At 36.1% G+C, this 19,603-nt stretch overlaps 3 protein-coding genes across 6 annotated transcripts; 2 read left to right on the top strand and 1 right to left on the bottom strand.

Moving 5' to 3' along the window:
• Positions 1-874: 874 nt before the first annotated feature.
• On the top strand, positions 875-4,069 carry LOC107776090 (thioredoxin M3, chloroplastic-like). The gene is made up of 2 exons (XM_016595910.2): positions 875-1,271; positions 3,474-4,069. The coding sequence occupies exons 1-2, from the start codon at positions 1,052-1,054 to the stop codon at positions 3,791-3,793; spliced, it is 540 nt and encodes a 179-aa protein (XP_016451396.1). The 5' UTR covers positions 875-1,051; the 3' UTR covers positions 3,794-4,069.
• Positions 4,070-6,730: 2,661 nt separating this feature from the next.
• On the top strand, positions 6,731-11,944 carry LOC107776089 (uncharacterized). 4 transcript variants are annotated; one of them, XR_001645891.2, is made up of 3 exons: positions 6,731-6,954; positions 7,905-9,569; positions 11,058-11,944. XR_001645891.2 is itself a non-coding variant. In XM_016595909.2 (2 exons), the coding sequence occupies exon 2, from the start codon at positions 7,941-7,943 to the stop codon at positions 9,510-9,512; it is 1,572 nt and encodes a 523-aa protein (XP_016451395.1). In that variant the 5' UTR covers positions 6,752-6,954; positions 7,905-7,940; the 3' UTR covers positions 9,513-9,782. The 4 variants fall into 4 exon arrangements, 1 of the variants encoding a protein (XP_016451395.1); XR_001645892.2 differs by having other exon boundaries at positions 6,752-6,954; positions 11,140-11,944; XR_012702804.1 differs by lacking the exon at positions 6,731-6,954 and adding an exon at positions 7,055-7,181.
• A 1,010-nt stretch (positions 11,945-12,954) lies between these two features.
• LOC107776088 (putative receptor-like protein kinase At1g49730) lies at positions 12,955-18,863 on the bottom strand. Its single transcript, XM_016595908.2, has 9 exons — positions 18,574-18,863; positions 16,384-16,935; positions 15,388-15,675; positions 15,002-15,263; positions 14,742-14,794; positions 14,479-14,546; positions 14,298-14,387; positions 14,028-14,112; positions 12,955-13,943 (listed from the first exon to the last, which is right to left on the bottom strand). The coding sequence occupies exons 1-9, from the start codon at positions 18,653-18,655 to the stop codon at positions 13,414-13,416; spliced, it is 2,010 nt and encodes a 669-aa protein (XP_016451394.1). The 5' UTR covers positions 18,656-18,863; the 3' UTR covers positions 12,955-13,413.
• Positions 18,864-19,603: the final 740 nt, after the last annotated feature.

Genomic DNA, 19,603 nt, shown 5'->3' with positions numbered 1-19,603 from the left:
TTCTAATCAGGCGATTGTGGGTTCGCATCCCACTGGGCGTGTGTAAGCAAATGACGTCAATTGGTTCCTTGTTTTTTTTTTCTTTTCTTTTCTTTTGGGTACTGTTTATTTATTTCCAATTTAATTTTTTAATGTTTTCTTCGCCAAAGAGAAATCATTATAAAAGAAAGAAGATGAGGTTAGGTGAAAGTGCCAACAAAGTAGAAATGCGAAAACTGCCAAAGTAGAAATACGATTAGAAAACGATATTTGTTTTTCCAGGTTTGGTGGTGATATCTCATAACCCCACAAATCGATCAACACGAGTTTTGATAAACCAATATAGGTCAGTGGGCAGTTGCAGTCACTATCAGCGTTCCATGAGGAATCACGTTTTACTGACTTTAATTTTAACTTGCCAATTGCCGCATTCAATCAGTTAACATAAACTTTCCTATTTGAAATATTCGTGAAATATTGAAAAACAAATGATGAATATTTTATTGTTTTCATTAACAAATATTTAACCTTTTTCAATTAAATTTCATATCCTAGTACTTAAAAAAAACTATACTTGAATTCAATATCCTTTTATTTGAACTTTAACCAAATATTGTCCAAGTACTAAACTCTCCTTTAGCCATAGTTTTGGCTTCATTTTTTCAAATTTATTTTGAAAACATTATTTGCTTATCAAATATGATCATATTTTGAAAAAAAAGACTACAAAAATTTCCAAGTTCCCAAAAGTTGTACCAATTTTTGAGTGAATTTTTTTTTTCCACTCACAAAATTTTAATTTTTGTTCAAATAAAATGTATCTCCAAACATAACTTAAACTTTCAATTTTTTTCCGCAAGCTAAATATTTAGATCTCATTCTTCCGCATATATATAAAACTTATTCTTACATTGGGAAATTTGCTTCCCCGCTTAAATTGGGAATAATGTCTGCAACAATTTACAACAACATCATATTATTTGCAAAGTTTCCCCTCTGAAATAAAGGAACGCGCAGAGTACGTGACTGGCTCATACTAGTTGAAATTTAGACAGATATCAGCATTTGCAAAATGGCTGCGAGTGCGCACTGTGCTACTCCTTACTCCAACGCTCCCTTTTCTCTCTCACGCCCCTCATCTCTCCAATATCACCAGCTCTGTAACTTGCCGTACAAGTGTAAACAGCACCACAGTGTTGGATTCGGTCTCTCATTTGAGCACAAGAAGGGCTTCGGAATTTGGAAATCCTCTTCCCCTCCTCCTCTACGCGTCTCATGTCTCCGCACCAAAGGTAAATACCTAATATCTTTTGTTTATCTTTCTCAGGATACGTACTTTTTTTTTATTTTGTTGTTATGCTGGTGAAAATCTAAGTGAATCGAGTTTTTATGCGCCGATTTGAAGTTGATAGTTGTGATTATTGTCCTCATTTTATTGTAGTGTTCATCAATTTTTAAATATAAAGAAAATGCTCCGATCCGGTCTAAGAGTAGGTCCTCAGGATTAAGCATTAATGGCTGTATCGGAGAATTAATGGAATCGCTCTCGGATCATGATTGCTTTTCTTATGGTTTAAAGTAGTTTCTACATTTGTTTGAACTCCTCTTTGTCTGTGTGTGTGTGTGTGTGTGTTGTGTCTAAGCTGCACAAGGTCGAATACTCGGATTAGTAGAGTGGACGGTTCGGTAAAATGGAATCAAATGCTTTCCGTAAGTGGATCTCTACTTGGTACTAGATCTCCGGGCAATTATTTCTTCCTCATTAATGACGTGATCCACTATTTTCAAAATCTTATGAAATATCACGGTGTTACTTATTTCACCAATTGGTATTAGTGAGAAATACAATTAATTGCACTCACTCTGGTTAGTGACTGGCTTTTGCGGAGATTATCCTCATCCAAAACTGTTCATGTCAGAAGTAAGTAGATTTTAGTAATTTTTTCCCTAACCAAGATATAGCTATTGGATAAACAAGCAAGTAAAAGAGAAATCTATTTCTAGAATACTGATATTGAACATTTTCCATTTGGCTTGATATGTCTTAGCCTGGTCTATTTGGAAACACTTCTTCTTTTCTGGTTTCGTGAAATTATATGGATTCGATTTTCTTCATCAGTTAAAAAAGTAGATTCTCCTGCAAAGAAATTTGAACTCCACCATTAAGAAGTACTTAGAGAAGGATCTAGACGGAATTATTTATTCCTACCTATAAAATTGGAATGCTTTTATGTGCTAAAATATAAACAAAAGAGCATGAAATTTGGGGTAAAGAAAACTCCACCGTGTCCAAGGGTTCTCATGTTTCTATTTCTCCATATTGTCTATGCCATTTCATGTGGTATTACTTTACAAGCTCCGTATCTACTTCTTGTAATCCCACTCCAGCTGCACCAAAGGTTCTTCATGATGCTTGGAGTATCCAACATGCCAACTGAAAGTTATGTTTCCTCTTGCTGAAATACTTGCATCACTATGCAAATTATCTCAGGCTCCACGTGTGGATGCAAGTGATTTGAAATCTTCAGTATAAAAGGTATCACCAAATGCTACTTTGCATGTGGAAATAGATATGAGTTGCTACTAATATTTTGTCCCTGCAAGGTCGAAAACTAATCTGTTTTGTTTATCCTAAATAGATGTCAAACGAGATTTGTTGCTATGCTTTTAGGTTTGAGGACTAAACTCCCACCAGAGAACAACCATAAGAAAAAAGACAAGATGTTTGAGGTCTAGGCGCGTCTTCTTTGGAGCTTAAGAATCTCTTGACTGAAAAACCTTGAAATGTGCTTTATCACAGTCTAAATATTTCCATTTCAAACTTCTCCATTTCTACTGTCTGGTTGAAAAAGATTTGTATTGTTATAAGGTGGCAGTCAAACATATTTTGGTCTCTTGCTTCGTTTTGTTACATAATCAATGTTCTATCTGGGCTTTTTTTCTTGGTTTCTGGATATGTTTAGTTTTCTAGAATCCTTTTTTCCTTTTCCGGATATGCTTAGTTTTCTTTAAATGCTTTTAATTAAACTTACCCTTAGTGGTCTACCTTGGAAAGCTAAGTGCTCGGTTGCAAAAGTAGTCTGTCTTCCTGAGAATTGGAATCTTTGGAGGGATTAAGGAGATTTAGTATGTCGAGATCATACTGCAATTATACTTGCAATAATACTATCTGTAGAGAAGGTTGATGTAAATATTTTCACAATGTTATACATTTGTTATACTTGCATTACCTATCAAAAGTTGTTACGCTTTTGTTAAATTCTGTTACAACAAGGAGCAGAAAAATGTTCATATGTCATCCATTCATTTTGCAACATGTCCAGTACATTAGGCACTGTGTTTGAATATGGTCGTCAAGGGTTTCGGCTCACTAGTGTGTGGGAAAATGGATTGTTTATGGATTCATATGTGAAGCGTGTTTTTAGTAGGTATTTGATCCAAGTTGATTTTGGAAAGTTTATGCTGATAATTGTTTCCTAACTTGTAATGTGCAGCTGAAGTTGTCACTGCTAAGTCATGGGAGAAATTGATTCTGAGCAGTGATATTCCTGTTCTTGTTGAATTTCATGCCACTTGGTGTGGCCCATGCCGGATGGTTCACCGAGTAATTGATGAGATTGCAGCTGAGTATTCAGGGAGATTAAAATGCTACGTACTCGATGCAGATAGTGAATCGCAAATTGCTGAGGACTACGATATCAAGGCTGTTCCTGTGGTCTTACTGTTCAAGAATGGGGAGAAATGCGACTCTGTCATCGGAACAATGCCTAAGGAGTTCTATGTGGCTTCGATTGAAAGGCTTCTAGCTTCTTAGATGTAGTTCCCTCCATTAAAAAGACCGTCATAATAGCATATCAAGTTCAACACACAAACTTAATAACTCTCTTTTGAATTCTCTTCCCCTCTAATGTCTTGTAATATTCTATGCATTTGCTTTTTGTATTGTTATTTCTCTGTGAATCGTCGGCTCGTTTTTCCTTTTCCATACTAAGAAGAATCATTGGCTCTCCATGATAGCACTTCTTGCCACTTTCTTCACAATGAAATTTGTATAGGGTCTGTGAACTTGTAAATAGTGACTGCATTTGCTTACTAAAATTGTCTTTTTGTTGTGTTGTGACTTGTGAGTTACTAAGCTTTGTTGAGAAATAAGTATTATTCTGAACATTCTAATAAACGCCTTTTGGATATGTGAACGCCGGGGTATCTCCAGGTCTGGAATGTCACTCTGTGGCCAGAAATTGTCAAAGCATTAATCTTCCTACCGAATTGTAGCAGTTGCTTTGTAGTATGCAAGGGGAATAGCTTTTATCTAGGGAGAAAGGGGTTAAGTTGGTCTTACTACTAATAGAAATTTTTAGATTTTACACTACGTTATCTTTTGCTCTAATTTAACTCACACCCAGAAGAATAAAAAAAGGTCTCATTTTGCCTTGAACCTAACGGATCTTCAAGTTTGAAGCATGACGGAAGGTAATTCTAAATAATAGCCAAAAGTCAAAAGCAAAAGACAAAATTGAATATATTTTTTTGAAGTATTTCGACACGTGAAGTTCATCCATTTGACACTAAAGCTCCATTGATACGGTGACAAATACAAAATGATTTGTTAGTGACAAAGATATGAGTAGACCCAAAGTATAATGGAGAGAAAAAATCTAACATTTTGGTTAGTACATGGGGAATAACCTAGAATATGAACCAATTTTGTAAATGTGACATAATGTTTTCTTATAAGTTTTATCTCTTAATTGTTGTTAATTCTTATGTAATCTTATCTCAATTTATCACTTAATTATAGTATGTTAGTATCTTTTGATGCACGCATTAAATCCAAAAATAGTTAGTTCAATAAAAAAAACACATCAACTGTTTGTTTTCGGATTGAACAGGCGATGACTCAATTTTAAAACTAATATTTTTATTTCAAATGAGGCGAGTGTAAAAAGGGAAAGCCCTTCCAATTTGACCTATAACTTACCCACATCCCATGCATATCACAAACTTAAGTATTTTGCTATGGTTAAGTAATAAAATTGAGGTGATGCTATGTATTACTTCCTCTGTACATTTATATTTGTGCATTAGATTAAAAATATATTTTTATTTTTACTTATTTATTTTAACAAATTAAGAGAAAAATAATCTTTTATTTATGTTTTACCCTTATCATTAACTACTAATTCTTCAAATCATTTCTCAAGATTTTTTGAAATTCTATTATTTATGGATAAAATTATAAAATACGTACTTTATTTATTTTTTGTTAAGGTGACACTTAAAAGTGAACGGATGGAGTACTAATTAATTATTTTTAAATGATACTCCCTCCGGTCCACAATAAGTGATTTTTTGGCCTTTTTTTGTGGTCCAAAATAAGTGATTTTTTCAGATTTCAAGAATAAATTAATTATTTTTTCCCTATATTGCCCTTGGAGTAAATAATATTGGAGTATGTTTTAGGGGTATTTATGTGAAGAGATAATAAAGGTTAATATGGTCAATTTTATTGCTAATTAATGTTAAAAGATGAATTTCTTAATCTGTGTGAAAACATTCAAAAAATCACTTCTTGTGGACCGGAGAGAGTATTAATATAGGGAGTATTAATGTACTCCCTCTGTCTCATATTATATGTCATGATTCTCTTATGCACGCCCCTTAAGAAAAATTAATTAGGATGAGATTTTGACTACTTTACCCTTATTCGTGTCTTAATATTTAATCTTTCTTCATTGAATATTATCCATATTTTTACTAAATGTGAATATAATTGATTTGCTTTATAGAAAATATGAAGAGACACCTAGGATAAAATTAACAAATCAGTAAAATTAACTCTTCCAACAGATATTGCATGAAATGGAATTCATCTTTCCTTCAAAATATTTTCAAACGAGTGATTTGAAAATTTTCTTTCAATATCATCTACTCTAGCAGAATTTTGGTTTGAATAGACTTTTATAAAGAATTTCGGTATTTAAAGTATTGATTGCATTAGTGTAAACATGATTAAAGTGTTTAAGATAACAAGGTTGACTTCTTGGTATTTGAATAAAATTATCTATAATTAAGGTGTTTGTATTTTCTAGGATAATTATTACTAAAGGTAAAAAAGGAAAAATATAATCAATTTTGTCTTGAACTTCTAAAATGACAAATAATTTGAGACAACTACTTTTAGTAACCATGACTGTTAATATGAGACGGAGGGAGTATATAAAAACATAATTTTGGGATGAATTTTACTTCCTCCGTCTCATATTAATAGTCATGGTTACTAAAAATAGTTGTCTTAAATTATTTATCATTTTAGAAGTTCAAGATAAAATTAATTATTTTTTTCCTTTTTTATCTTTAGTAATAATTGTTCTTTAAGATAGAGATAACACATAAATAGAATAAATATTCAACGAAGAGAGATTATATGTTAAAATATAAATAAGGGTAGAATAGTCTAACCCTTTCTTAATTAATACTCCCTATGTTTTAATTTATGTGAACATATTTTTTTTTAATCCGTGCTAAAAAAGTAATAATTTTTCTTATTTGAAAATAATTTACCTTTATGCAATGATTTATAGTCATACAAAATATATGTGTCTTATTTTATATCACAAATTTAAAAGTCTTATATCTTTTCTTAAATTATGTGTGCAATTAAATGAGTGCACATAAATTGAAACGAAATAAATATTTTTTAAGAACGTATAAATGAGAAATATAGACGGAGGGAAAAATAATAGGCGGATGTCGGTTTAGTAATAAAATCGATGAGTAAAGCAGTAAGGGTGTTTCCACGGCCCATATTCCAATTCAGATGTCTGCCCTTTTCTAGCGCGTACATACAAGCAAGGGAAGAGTTATCAAGTGTACTGAATAGAGATTGTAAACTCAAAATCACAGTTTTTTTTGGGTTTCGTACTTCAGAATCAGCATCTGTATTTTGCAGCTCATCATTTCTTTCTTCTTCAGGTACTCTCCCCCTTTCTTTTATTCGCTACACGTGGGTTTCCGTATTTAAATCCCATCCCCAGTTAAGATCCTTCAATTTCCAATTTCTCTCTACATGCGCGCGCGCGCGCGCGCGCGCACACACACACACACACACAATGACACGTTTGATTTCTTGATAAGATGATCGTCTTTATGTCTGCCGTTATTTTCTTGAATTTACCCATAAGTGAATTCAATGGATTCCAGTTAAACTTACGAAACTACTTTATTTAATTATCTCGAGTTGTTGGAATTTTGGATTCTCTTGAATATAGCTGAATGGTTATAGATGATTCATATAATCGATGCCAACTAATTGGGGATTGCTGTATAGTTGATTGAGTTCATTATTGGAATTTCTATTTTTTTTTTTTTTTTTTTTTTTGTCTTTTGACCAGATCAGTGATTGCTGCTGCAAGAACACTTTCTTGTTTTACACTGGGAAGTTCTTCAGTTTTCTGGCCGGCCTTTACTTTGTGTTGATGATTTGAGAATTCGAAAGTGGTTTTTTTAGCTTACTTTCTTAAAAGATACTATATATTTTGGAGAATTTGGGACTTGGGACCCAAAGCTAGCTATTGCAGGCTTAGAGCCCAAGGGTATTTAAATCCATCATTCCAATCAATGATTCTAATGTGGGTTCCAAGTCCCATAATCCATTACAAAGTATGCTTTGGAAAAATTAACAGAACTCGGTAGAAGTTTTAATGGGAACTAAATAGCCCATTGTTAAGATGTTCCGCTTTTAGATTGCCGAAAATGTTATTGTATTAGTTTTCATCCTGAGCAAATTGTGATGACTGATTGTGAAATTATTGTTCTTGAGGCTGCATCAGTATTAATGAAAGTGTTTTGGAAATACTTCTATTTCCATGGATTTTGTATCTAGTCATTCATTTAGCTAGTTGCATTTTATTGGCCATATACAGGTAGCCAGCGACTAGACAGCTTTGGATGATATACTGATGGCACTTCTTCCTACGTCATCTTTTGGATTGTCGTCAGAGTCCTTGGAACAAAGTGGGAAGCAGATGGCAAACACAAACACGGAAGCACTAGCACCTCTCTCCCTGCAAAGCTCAAATTCTTCACAGGGACCAGTGGCAATTCTTTGGGACATCGAGAACTGTCCTGTTCCAAGTGATGTACGCCCTGAGGATGTTGCTGGCAACATCAGAATGGCTCTGCGGGTACATCCTGTGATCAGAGGAGCAGTTACAATGTTTTCTGCCTTTGGAGATTTTAATGCTTTCCCCAGGCGATTAAGAGAGGGCTGCCAGAGAACTGGTGTTAAACTTATAGATGTCCCCAATGGCAGGAAAGATGCAGCCGACAAGGCCATCTTGGTTGACATGTTCCTTTTTGCTCTTGACAATCCCCCACCCTCGTCCATTATGCTAATATCAGGAGATGTTGATTTTGCTCCCGCACTTCACATTCTTGGTCAACGTGGATACACTGTGATCCTTGTCATTCCTGGGGGGGTTGGCGTTTCGTCTGCTCTATGTAATGCAGGGAGGTTTGTATGGGACTGGCCAAGTGTGGCTCGAGGTGAAGGTTTTGTGCCCCCTGCAAAGGCCTTGATTCCTTGTCGTGGTGGTGGTGTCTCAGACATTGCTGGGATTCTAATGGGTTGTTGCCAGATAAATGACAGCCCATATGGTCAGAATGAAGATGAAGCAATAGTGTATAGGGGCCTCTCACAAAGCTACTATAATGCAAGGGATTTCTCAATGATATCACATTCGCTGGCTGAGTATAATAGCACTTCAATTTCCACGCCATGTTATCCTACGGGTATGGGAACTCAGAGTCTTCCACCTGGTTTAAATGAAGTTTCAGCTGGAGGTCCATCTTCACATGACCAGAGTGACTTGACGTGGGTGCAGCCTGGGGATGTAAATGGTTTGAAGTGTCAGCTGGTGAAGCTGCTTGAATTATCTGGCGGCTGCTTGCTTCTTACACGTGTTCCTGCTGAATACCAGAGAATTTATGGGAGGCCACTGTATGTTTCAGAATATAGGGCAGTTAAGCTCGTGAATCTTTTCAAGAAGATGAGTGATGCAATATCTGTTGGGGGGAAAGGCCAAAAGAAGTTTGTCTACCTCCATAATTCTTGTGCTGTACCAAGTGCTCCTCCCATAACTATATTAAAGAGGGATAAAGGAAAAGGAACACAAGAGGGAAATGCCGAAGTTGTGACTGGGGTTGGATCTTCGGATGAGTTCTCGGATGATGAAAGAGCACTCATAGAAGAGCATGGAAGGAGTGGTGAGAAATCTGATATGGGTGCAACAGTTGAAAAAAGTCTTGAAAATTTCAAGTTTGAGCTTCAAGAGATACTTGTGAGCTACTCTTGTCGGATTTTTCTTGGTTGCTTTGAGGAAATATATCAACAAAGGTACAAGAGGCAACTGGACTACGAGAGCTTTGGAGTGGCTGAACTTGAGCAGCTACTAGCAAAGGTGAAAGATGTAGCGATTGTGCAAGAGGAGCCAGTTAGCAAGAGGAAGTTTCTGGCTGCTGTTGGTGGCTAGAAGTGTTTGTCGTTTCATTTCCTGACTATTTACTATCTTAACTCCTTGAGACTTGAGGTATTTGTTGTTGCTACTTTGTCCTTGTACTTTTTGTTTTTTCTTCAGTATGACGAGGAAAAGCTGAAGTCTTGTTGTTCGTTCAATAATGTCAGAGGTCCCAATGTAACACTAGAATACTGAAACTGATCTAACCACAATGGGAGATCTCTGTGTATATTTACCTCTCGCTGCTTTCATCTAAATACATGCTAGAAGGTGTAAATTATACAAGCTAGTCTGTGCAGGAGGTGCTTTTTTTTTCTCATCGTGGTAAAGCAGAATTTTCATTCTAGGAATTGCTTTTTTATGGTAGTAACTTGGATCTGAATTTTGCTTCTAAATTCAGTGAGATGCATTTCTCTCCCCATTTCCTTCCCAAGTCTATGAAATACTCAAAGATTTTCTTAAGTGTATTTGCTGTGAGAAAGCTTTTCTTGAGCCGAGGGTCTATTGGAAATAGCCTCTCTATCTTTATAAGGTAGGGGTAAGGTTTGCGTACGCACTACCCTCCCCAGACCCCACTTGTCGGATTTCACTGGGTATGTTGTTGTTGTAGTTGCTGTGAGAAAGTGTTGAACACTCTTAGCTCATCTCATGGTTCTTGCAAACTCTCTGCCGCAAAGAGACTGTTATCAAAGTTAAGCAATCTGGCGTTCCGATTTTGAAACTTTGAGTAAACTGAGTTAGGTCCTAAGGAACAACTGCTTAACCATTATCTTTCACGTATAAAGAATATTTTTTTCTTACAAAAAGAGCTGGAATTTTAGATTACTTTTTTTCAAAAGATTCTTGAATGTGCTCTCTCTGGGACTCTTTTACAAATAATTGTAGTTTTCAAGTCCAGCCTGAAGCTGCGTCCTAGAAGGGTTTCATTTGAATCGCGTCAAGTTACTTCCATTTCAAGCTAATTATGACTGGGCTGCTATCTTTATTTTACTTTAAGACCTTTTTCTTTTATATTATGTTTATCATCTTAGTACCTTTATATTTTTTAGACAGTAAAGAACAATACTTACCAGTTTGATTGAGTCAAAGTTGTTCGGAGTAGTGAAAGTCTACCCCTTCGTAAAGGCTCTTAAGCTTACCAGGGGGAAGAGATGCAAGGACCATATCTAGTATGCTCAAAAAAGTTTTTGGTAAAATTTTTACTAATTTGGGGTGGGGGGGTGGGGGGTGGGGGGGTGCTGGCTAACTTAAGTTTTCCTCTTGGGTGTTTGCCATATGTTGAGAGGTCAATGATAAGGCGGAGATAACAAATCAATTAGCAACATTTCTCGAGGCATATTAATCTGTTTTTCCTTTTTTTTTATTTGGTATATTTAATTGTTGTGCACTATGAAAGGACAATTATGGATGTATTCACCTGCTAAGGAAAGAAGTGAGCTTCCATGATGGAAAGCATTGCATGCTGTACTACTAATGTGAAATTCTTAGTATTACTTTTGGTGCCTTCTTAGTTACATCTGACAATATTATCTTATCTGGCATTGGCATTGGCATTTCCAGCTTAAGCCTTGTGCATTGGAGGGATGTTGAAGTTAAAGGACTCCCCATTCTAACGCTTCCATGATGGTGTCAATTATGGCAGGCCAGTCTTGCAAAAGCAGATCATTTTTGTCACTTCTTTCAATTGGGTGATGGTTTGTGTAGCGTATTGAAGCTCCTGCAGAAGTCTGTGATGGCAAGTATAGTAAACTTTGGTTTGGGAAATACGTGAAGGGTAAAGGTCCCAAATGTGATCGATTGCTTACCTCGTATTACCATCCATATCTGAAATGAGCTTTAAGTGCATGTCGAGCAGCTATAAAGGATTGAATCTGGTCGCTTGAACATCTAAATGGGTGGAGATATGCAACCGACTGTACAAGGATTAGTTGGCTATCAGCAGCAATATGGAATAGAGTTGTAGAGTCCATATGATTGCGCATCATATACAGTAGCTTGAATAGTTGGTCGAGGACTTCAGTCATATAGTTGTATGCACTTTGATATTGTTACTTGAGGTGTAAAGTTTGTCATGAAACTCCAGCTGTGTTTATCCTTTGGATTGTTTCATTCTGTGGACAATCATGGCAATAGTCTAATCACATGGTTTGGATATTTAGGTTCGACATTGGCAGGGGGCACTTGCTCCATGTAACTGATGCTTGCTACATGCAGAAGCATCATAATTGGGTTCTGAAACAAATATCCTCTCCGAAGGTTGTGGTTTTGCCAGGGATATCGTTTAATGGCTTATGTTGCTCGTTGTCAACATAACTTGGAGCTATTCGTTTGCTTCCGTATGAAACATTTATTCTTTAAGGTGAATTATGTGCGTGCTTGGAAGAATTGTCATTTGTCAGTAAATTTTCATATAGCAACTCTTTCTTGTTCATTGAATTGGTTTTCCTTAGGAATTCCAATCCAACTATCAACTCAAAGTCATCTATGATCACCACGCGCATGTTGAATTTTCCTTCGTAAGGGCCAAGCTTCACCGGTACTTCTTTGGCTATTCCACCCACTGGCTGGGGAGGTGAGTTGATAGCTACCTGATGGAACTTGGTTTATCTCCTTTAATATGGTGGCACTCATCTTTAAGAAGAGGGTGGGGTATCACAATGGGATCTGAAAGGAAATGCTGATTCTTGTATTTCTTGTATTGTGGAAGGATTTAGTAGATGTATAGACTGAAATTTGACAAATTGTAATTGACAGGTTAGTCTTACAAAAATATCTAAGGTGCAATCATTTGACAGAAAAAATAAAATCTGTCAGCAAGATTTGTATAGTTCCACACTTAGTTATATTGATGAGGACTGAACATTTGCCAACTGTTTTGTATCAAAAAGGACGACAGGTTGTTTGGCCCCCAACGTTATTTTTGGAGTCATTGAAATACTTGTATGGGCCCATCAGCTATCTCTGGTTTCAGATGCATTAGTTATCCACTTCACTTCAGTAATTGTGTTTTGCTTCATTTTAATTTTTTTTTTTCCCAAGCTCCGAGTTTCAGACTTCAGTCTGTCCTAACTAGATTGCAACTGTAGGGTAATCGAACTTCAGTTTTCTCTTTGTCATCTAATTTTAAAAAGGATATAACTTAAATGCATTGGCTGTACAATCTATTTTTACAGTATCAGTGTTTCTATGTCACAAAATTAGGCTTACTGTAGAGAATTACATGTTGTAGGTCTCTTTAACATGAAGGTATAAAACACTTTACGCTATCATCCAAGCGTGGATTGAGCCAAAGCAAGAAAAGAAAGGGCTCATTTGATACCCCAACCCTGCAATGAAGAATCACCTAAAACAGAAAACTTCCTTTTGTTTCCCAGATAAGATGTGAAAACAGTAGCAATATTTCTACTGAGGTTGCCTGTTGGAAACAATACAACTAAGGAGTCAGCACAAGCCAATAAGTTACAACTCCAATAACTTGCAAGAAGCACCAGCCCGGAAAGTGTTAAAGAATGTTACAAAACTCAACAAACCAACCAAGAAAAAAAGAAAATCTAATTGTTAGTCCCTTCTACAAAAAAATTGCATGAAGGAACAAAATGGAACTTGGCTCTGTAATAAAAATGGTCATAAAATTTTCTTGTAGACACTGGCTGCTTTATAAGCGAAAAAAAAATCCTTGCTTGATGGAAATGAAGCAACTTCATGGACCTTGGATTACAGCTTCTGGTGTCGCGTGTACATGCTGCTTATCAATGTCAGGATGGCTTTACAGTTAAAAATCTGCTTCTAAGTTATTAAACAGTCAAAAGGGTGGAGGGGCAGGTTTATTATCCACCGAGTTTCGAACCATGCACTAGCAGGGCACGGAGATTTCTCGGTATAAAAAAAAAAGACAGTGGTCTAAATGGCTGGTTTATTAAAGTGGCGACTGAGGAGGGCTGGTTTCAATTAGGAAGCTTCGGCTACAATAAGACCTTGATGTACTTGACGAAGAAGCTAAACACCTTCCATCACCACTGTGAAATAATTCCTCACCTTTGTGTTGCCTGGACCTACTTGATCTTCCCTTACCTTCAATCTCGTCATAGTCTTCGTCCTCCACTGATTGCACAAAGCCACTGTGCATCGGGTCTGCACACTCATACAAAAGCCTAAGTACCTGCTTGATCGAAGGCCTAGCACGTCCTTCTCTCTGTGTACACCATCTAACAATTGCTAAAAGGGTCTGAAGTTGATCAAAGTCATAAGAGTCTCCAATGTTAGGGTCTACGAGCACGGTTATCCTAGATTCTGATGTCAGGAGTATTTCAGCCCACTCTATCAAATTTTTGTTATCTTGAATTGCCCGTCTCGATGTGATTAATTCCAGTAATACCACTCCGTAACTATATACATCACTTTTCTCTGTCAGCTCTTGGGTGATGACATACTCAGGATCCATATAACCTAATAACAAAGCAAAGTTCTTTCTACATCATCAAAGTAATGAATGATGTTTCAGTTTTACTAATAACTATAATTTTCTCCAACCTGGAGTTCCCTTGATATCTGTGTTTACTGGTTCAAAGCAAATAGAACCATCCTTTGAAGCATGTGCAAGTCCAAAATCTGCAATCTGGAACAAGATTCAAGTGTCAGAAAAAAGTACTTCCTGATCATCATATTACAGAGTTAAAAGAAAAATCTGCCCTGCCAACAGATCTGATATAACAATTTGATAGGCAAGAACAAGAGAAAGATTCATAATTTGCACATGTAGTAAAGTGAACCTAGGTCCACCCTTGAATTAATGTAAGTTACCTTTGCGACAAAGTTCTCATCCAGTAATATATTGCTTGATTTGATGTCCCTATGGCACAGCGGAGGATCACAGTAGAAATGAAGATATTCCTACATGGAGGCAAAATGTAATAAGGAGGCACTGAATGTTAAGCAGCCTATAGAGTTATAATAATTGGATAGTACGTAATCAAAACTCTACCAGAGCATTTGCCACATCAATAGCAATTTGAATTCTTGCACGCCAACTGAGGGGAGTTCTACCTGGATCTTTACATATATTAAGAGAAACAGTTGAGCAAATTAGCAGAAGTTCAGTTTTAATTCATTATATTTATAACAACTACTCTAAGATGGAACCGTAATCAAAGATGCACCGTATTTTTTGTCCACCCGCTGATCTTAAAGACATAATATCTTTTAATAATAGAGTCGGAAAATAAGACTCAAAGAACAAGAGCATACTGTGAAGCAGATCCTTTAAGCTTCCATTTGCCATATATTCATACATAAGAAACCTGCTCCATGATAAATTTTCAGTATTAGAAGGAAGATGTTAATAATGTTCTGTATTGAAAGGAAGATATTAAACTAGCTTCTTCTTTTTTCATTTAAGATTTATTAACACGTGAACTAGTTAATATGTAACCTTATTTAGGAAGCTGAATAAAAACATAAGAAGGTGGAAAAAAACAAACAAGAAGTCGTATTTATGATTCCCAAACCTCTCATGCCTTTCAATGCAAAATCCCCTTAGAGCAACGAGATGACGATGATGCAGTCGAGCAAGCAGTTCTATTTCTCTGCAAAACTCATCCTCAGCCTGTTCAGAAACCTTGTTCATCCTCTTCACTGCTGCAATGTAACCATCCTTAAATTCAGCTTTGTATACGGTGCCAAATCCTCCCTGCCCTATGATTGTGCTGAAGTTGTCGGTGGCTTTTTTTGTCTCCTTGTAGCTGTATTTCTTAAATATAGAAGCTGTACCTGTGTGTATTTTGTACAACAATTAAGCAAACAGGATAAGAACCCTAAAGGTAAATTAACAGATTTTTGCAGTTTCCTGTTTGACGAGTACATAACTAGTCTAAAAGAACTATAAAAATTTTACCTTCCTGGAATCTTTTCGGCGGCTGTGTGAAAGATTTGGAAGATTTCTTATCAGTTGCATCGGAATCTTCTAGCTGTTTGCTTTTCCTCCAAATCAGAACAATTAAGACAAGCAGCATCAGGACAGCCATGACGGTAACTGCTATGCCAACATCTGGTACCAATGTAAGGTGGTAATGACGGCGATTTTGCTTAACAGGAGTACCCAAGGAAAGTTGAGTCGGGCTAGCAGCAACAGGAGGGCTTGGAGAGACCTCTGGTGAGAGTTGTGCTGGAGATGTTCCTGAAACTGGTTTAGACGTACAATGGACGTCAGAAATTTTGATATGGCTGAAAGTGCATTATGTCACTTAAATGATCCATAAAGACCTACGGTTATGGAATTTTATTTATATGCAGAAATACAAAAACAGGCACATAATTACCTGCCTAACAAACAAGGGTCATAACAGCAGTTTGCTTTGAGTGTAAAGTGAAGCTAATATGCTATAATATCACAGCCTAGTCAAAATAAGATATTGATGATATGAAGGATGTTCCTGGAAAGAATCTGAAAATGTTCAAGTCTAGGAATAGAAGATTTAAGGAATTTATGACTTATAAATAAGTTAATGATTAAGGTACAGAAGATACTGGAATCCATTTGTGTCGAGAAGTAATTACTTCAGGGGTTACGATATCACAAAGAAAACAAGAAGAAGTAGGTTTCCTTTTCTGTTTTTCCTTTTTCTTTCTTTTTTTCTTTTCCCTATCTTTTGATAGTTATAGAAGAGGCTCTGCAGGACTAGTTGCACACATTTATGTATGCTCGGACTTAGACATCAATGGAATACCTTATAAAGATTATGGATAATTGAAAGCAACTCAAGGGAATTTTGAGAAAAAGAATTCAATTTCCTAACAAATAGTCCAATGCATAAAACTTTTGGTATAATTCCTATAACTGATCTACCTAGGCTTCAATAATGAATCACACCACTTCTCTATTAAGGCGTACCTGGAGGTATAATAAGGCCATGAACCCCAAAGAAACAACGAGCAATATCAATAGCTGATGCACTGTCAACTCGGCTTGCAAGAGCAGCATAAGTTGCATCTCGGCAAGTACTAAATGTCATATTATTAGCTGCACCAACTAGATTACGGAGATACAAGATGCCAGCATTGAGGCATTTCCTACATTCACTTTCCACCGAGAGGGGGACTTGGCAGTTTTTAGTAACACTTGAAAACTGGGGAGATTGAAGCATCTGAGTGACAGTTGTTCGACCTTGGCAATCATAGTTCACAGGAATTTTTGTCCCGAACCCGCAGAACACCGTTGCATTTCTGGTCACTCCATGGAATTGGAAAGTTTCTGCTATTTTATCTAGGCAAATCTTTGATAACTCAGCATTAACCCCCAAGTTGCTTGTTGAGTTTGCATATCGAGCAACAGAAATTGCAATCAAGGCATTAATGTAGCGACAACACTTTCCTCTGTCCTCTTTATTAGAGCAGATTGAGGCAGTCAGAGTATAGTTGGATCCAGCCATGTCTAAGGGGCACTCTGCATGTGTAGAAGAAAATGTAGATAATCATTGTTCAAATCCCAATTTGTTGAGAGATGTCTCAGGTTTACTCCAAGGATTGCAATAAAGGCTGAGTTCAAATAGGACAAGCTTGGAAAAGCCCAATGGAGGTAAATTCATGCATAGAAAGAATTGATACATGAAACATGTCCAATTCCAAACTCCTGCATGCATTCCCTATATTCAAAACTTGCTGCGGGGTTAACGAAACAAGTAACGCTGTGAAAATCCTATATCCTTTTTAAGTGTTAGCAGCCAGTTATATGGACACTGATTTAGTAAGCCTAGACTACATATGCAAACTTGAACCATTAGACCTCAGACAGGAGAGGACAAGTCAGAGTTCGACTGTACTTTCCAATGTTCCATAACTTAACCTTCCTCTACTTCAAATGCCATGATATTTTACCTATTTTGCAATTTCCCAAATAGGCATACTTCATCATTGCTTTTCCAAATTTACATTCCTGACATTGAAGCAATCTAAGAATGATTTATAGTATTTTTGACAATACTTCCCGTGAAAATAAAACAAACCATCTTAAAAGGCAATTACTTCATCAAAGCATTTATCTAAAAAGGCAATCAAATTCTTCATTTTGGATCATGTAGCAGAAGTCGAAGATTGTAATCATGAGTATATTACTCCGACAATGAGAATTCCATACTTTCATATGACACTAATCTAGAAATGATGAGGCACCATCAATTAAAGGGTACCTGAAGTTTAGACAAGGACTCTTAGTTTCAACTCAGAATATGTACTTCTGTACTATTCATACTTTCAGGATGCTGTAGGGCAGCTAGGTCTATAGAACGAACAAGACTAATGTACTTGTGGAAATGCACTGACATTATAAAGAATTTTACACGATCAGGTTAAGTTGACTTACAAGTTTTCATATCAAGTAAGTATGATATTGTGACACGGAAAATAGATTAACAACCTACTATAATAGGCTATTCAGTTGATAATTTAAAAATTCTTTACACAGTCATTGTATATAACTTAAGCTTTAAAAGAGAACATCTATAAAGCATGCAGTAACACAATCAATTAAATGAACTAATGCATATTAGCAATATTAAAACTGAACTAGAATTGCTGACCCATCTGCATCCTAGTGAATTTGAATCTCATGAACCTTATAAGCAAACATAAATTGGATCAGAATGAGCTCCACCACTGACAGTGGCTAGCTTCCTTTCTAATTTCTAACGAACTAAAAGGCACACTGTCTCTGAAAATTGGCAGGTCTTAAGAGACATGCAGCCCAAAAAAACCTTTCTTCTTCTACTTCCCCCTTAAATTCCCATGAACCTCAAATATAACAAAATCAAGAATAATACAAACCCCCCCAAAATTCAAGAAAATCATAGCAGCTTGGAACTTCCTATAACTTCCTCAACAAACACTCACATATATGCCCAAATAATAATAAAAATGCAAACTTTTTCCTTTACCTGTATGAAAAACAAAGTTCAAAGAGAGGATAGAACTCAAACATAGCCCACAAGGGAAGTGCATAACACTGCTGAACAAGAAAAGGGAAAGCTCCCAAAAGGGCAAAACAAGAGGAAATTGAGAAATTACTATAGTAGAGAACAATGTATACCTGGAGCAGCATTTGCTGAAAAAAACTGCATTTGAAGAAAGAGCAAAACCCCCAGAAAAATGGCTGGTCCGTTCAATGCCATGGCAGAGCTTGAAGAAGAGATGCAGAAATGAGGGAACAGTGAGAAAATTAGGAAACACTAAAGGAAATAACTTATTTTAGCAAATTAGGAACGCTTGTGAACAAAGGCAACTGAGCACAGTCCGAGGAGGAGCGAGTGCGGCTTTTGACTGACTGTAGACTTTGTATAGACAGACCCCCACAGTCCCCACACTTTCCATTTTCCTTCTGTATATATTTTCCATGTCTAGACAAGAAGCTTATTGACAGCAGATTTTTTTGGAAAAGGAAATGTCAAATAGTACTAGTATTATATTCTTTTATGATAATAATAGATGCCATTTAAGTACACATAATCTGAATTTAAAACAATAATTTTGGTTTTAAGGTATAGTTAGTCCAGGTTTAATAGTTTGAAGAAGAAGAGGTAAAAATATTAAATCTGATGAACTAAGGGTGGTTTGGATCGAGCATAAGTTATGGATGGATTAGTTATGCTGAAATTAATTATATCGGGAGTAATTATGTTGAGACAAATTATTCTAATATTATTTTTTATTGACTGTTTGGTATATTATATTAATTTCGAGATTGTCAATTTTACTATTTTATGCTGGGATAACTTATCATAAGATTAGTATTCCAACTTCTGGCAGGTATAAGTTATCCCGGTACTATTTTTAATCCAGCGATAACTTATCCCAGCATTAGTAACCAGACAAGGGATAATAAGACGGTATTAAATTTTTATCCCAAAATTATTTTTGCTTTTCCATCATGCAGACCTTAAGAGATTATTCAAGATGAGTAAAATAGAAAAGGGTGTAATCAAGGAGAGAACTCTAGATAAAATAGTTGTAACATCTCGGTCAAGATCTAACTCTAAAGCTATACTCTCACCGTTTTAATTTATGTGAACCTGTTTGATTGGGCACGGAGTTTAAGAAAAAATGAATATTTTTGATATTTG

Source organism: Nicotiana tabacum, chromosome 19, assembly GCF_000715075.1.
Source record: "Nicotiana tabacum cultivar K326 chromosome 19, ASM71507v2, whole genome shotgun sequence".
Classification (NCBI taxonomy): domain Eukaryota; kingdom Viridiplantae; phylum Streptophyta; class Magnoliopsida; order Solanales; family Solanaceae; genus Nicotiana; species Nicotiana tabacum.
The sequence above is the reverse complement of the archived record's forward strand: the minus strand, read 5'-3'. Positions and strand labels throughout refer to the sequence as shown.

Coding starts and splice junctions, on each gene's coding strand:
- LOC107776090 (XM_016595910.2), top strand. CDS start 1,052: ATGGCTGCGAGTGCGCACTGTGCTACTCCTTACTCCAACGCTCCCTTT. Junction 1,272..3,473: donor CTCATGTCTCCGCACCAAAG/GTAAATACCTAA, acceptor TGTAATGTGCAG/CTGAAGTTGTCACTGCTAAG.
- LOC107776089 (XM_016595909.2), top strand. CDS start 7,941: ATGGCACTTCTTCCTACGTCATCTTTTGGATTGTCGTCAGAGTCCTTG.
- LOC107776088 (XM_016595908.2), bottom strand. CDS start 18,655: ATGGCATTGAACGGACCAGCCATTTTTCTGGGGGTTTTGCTCTTTCTT. Junction 15,264..15,387: donor GCCGAAAAGATTCCAGGAAG/GTAAAATTTTTA, acceptor AAATACACACAG/GTACAGCTTCTATATTTAAG. Junction 14,388..14,478: donor TTGATGTGGCAAATGCTCTG/GTAGAGTTTTGA, acceptor GCCTCCATGTAG/GAATATCTTCATTTCTACTG.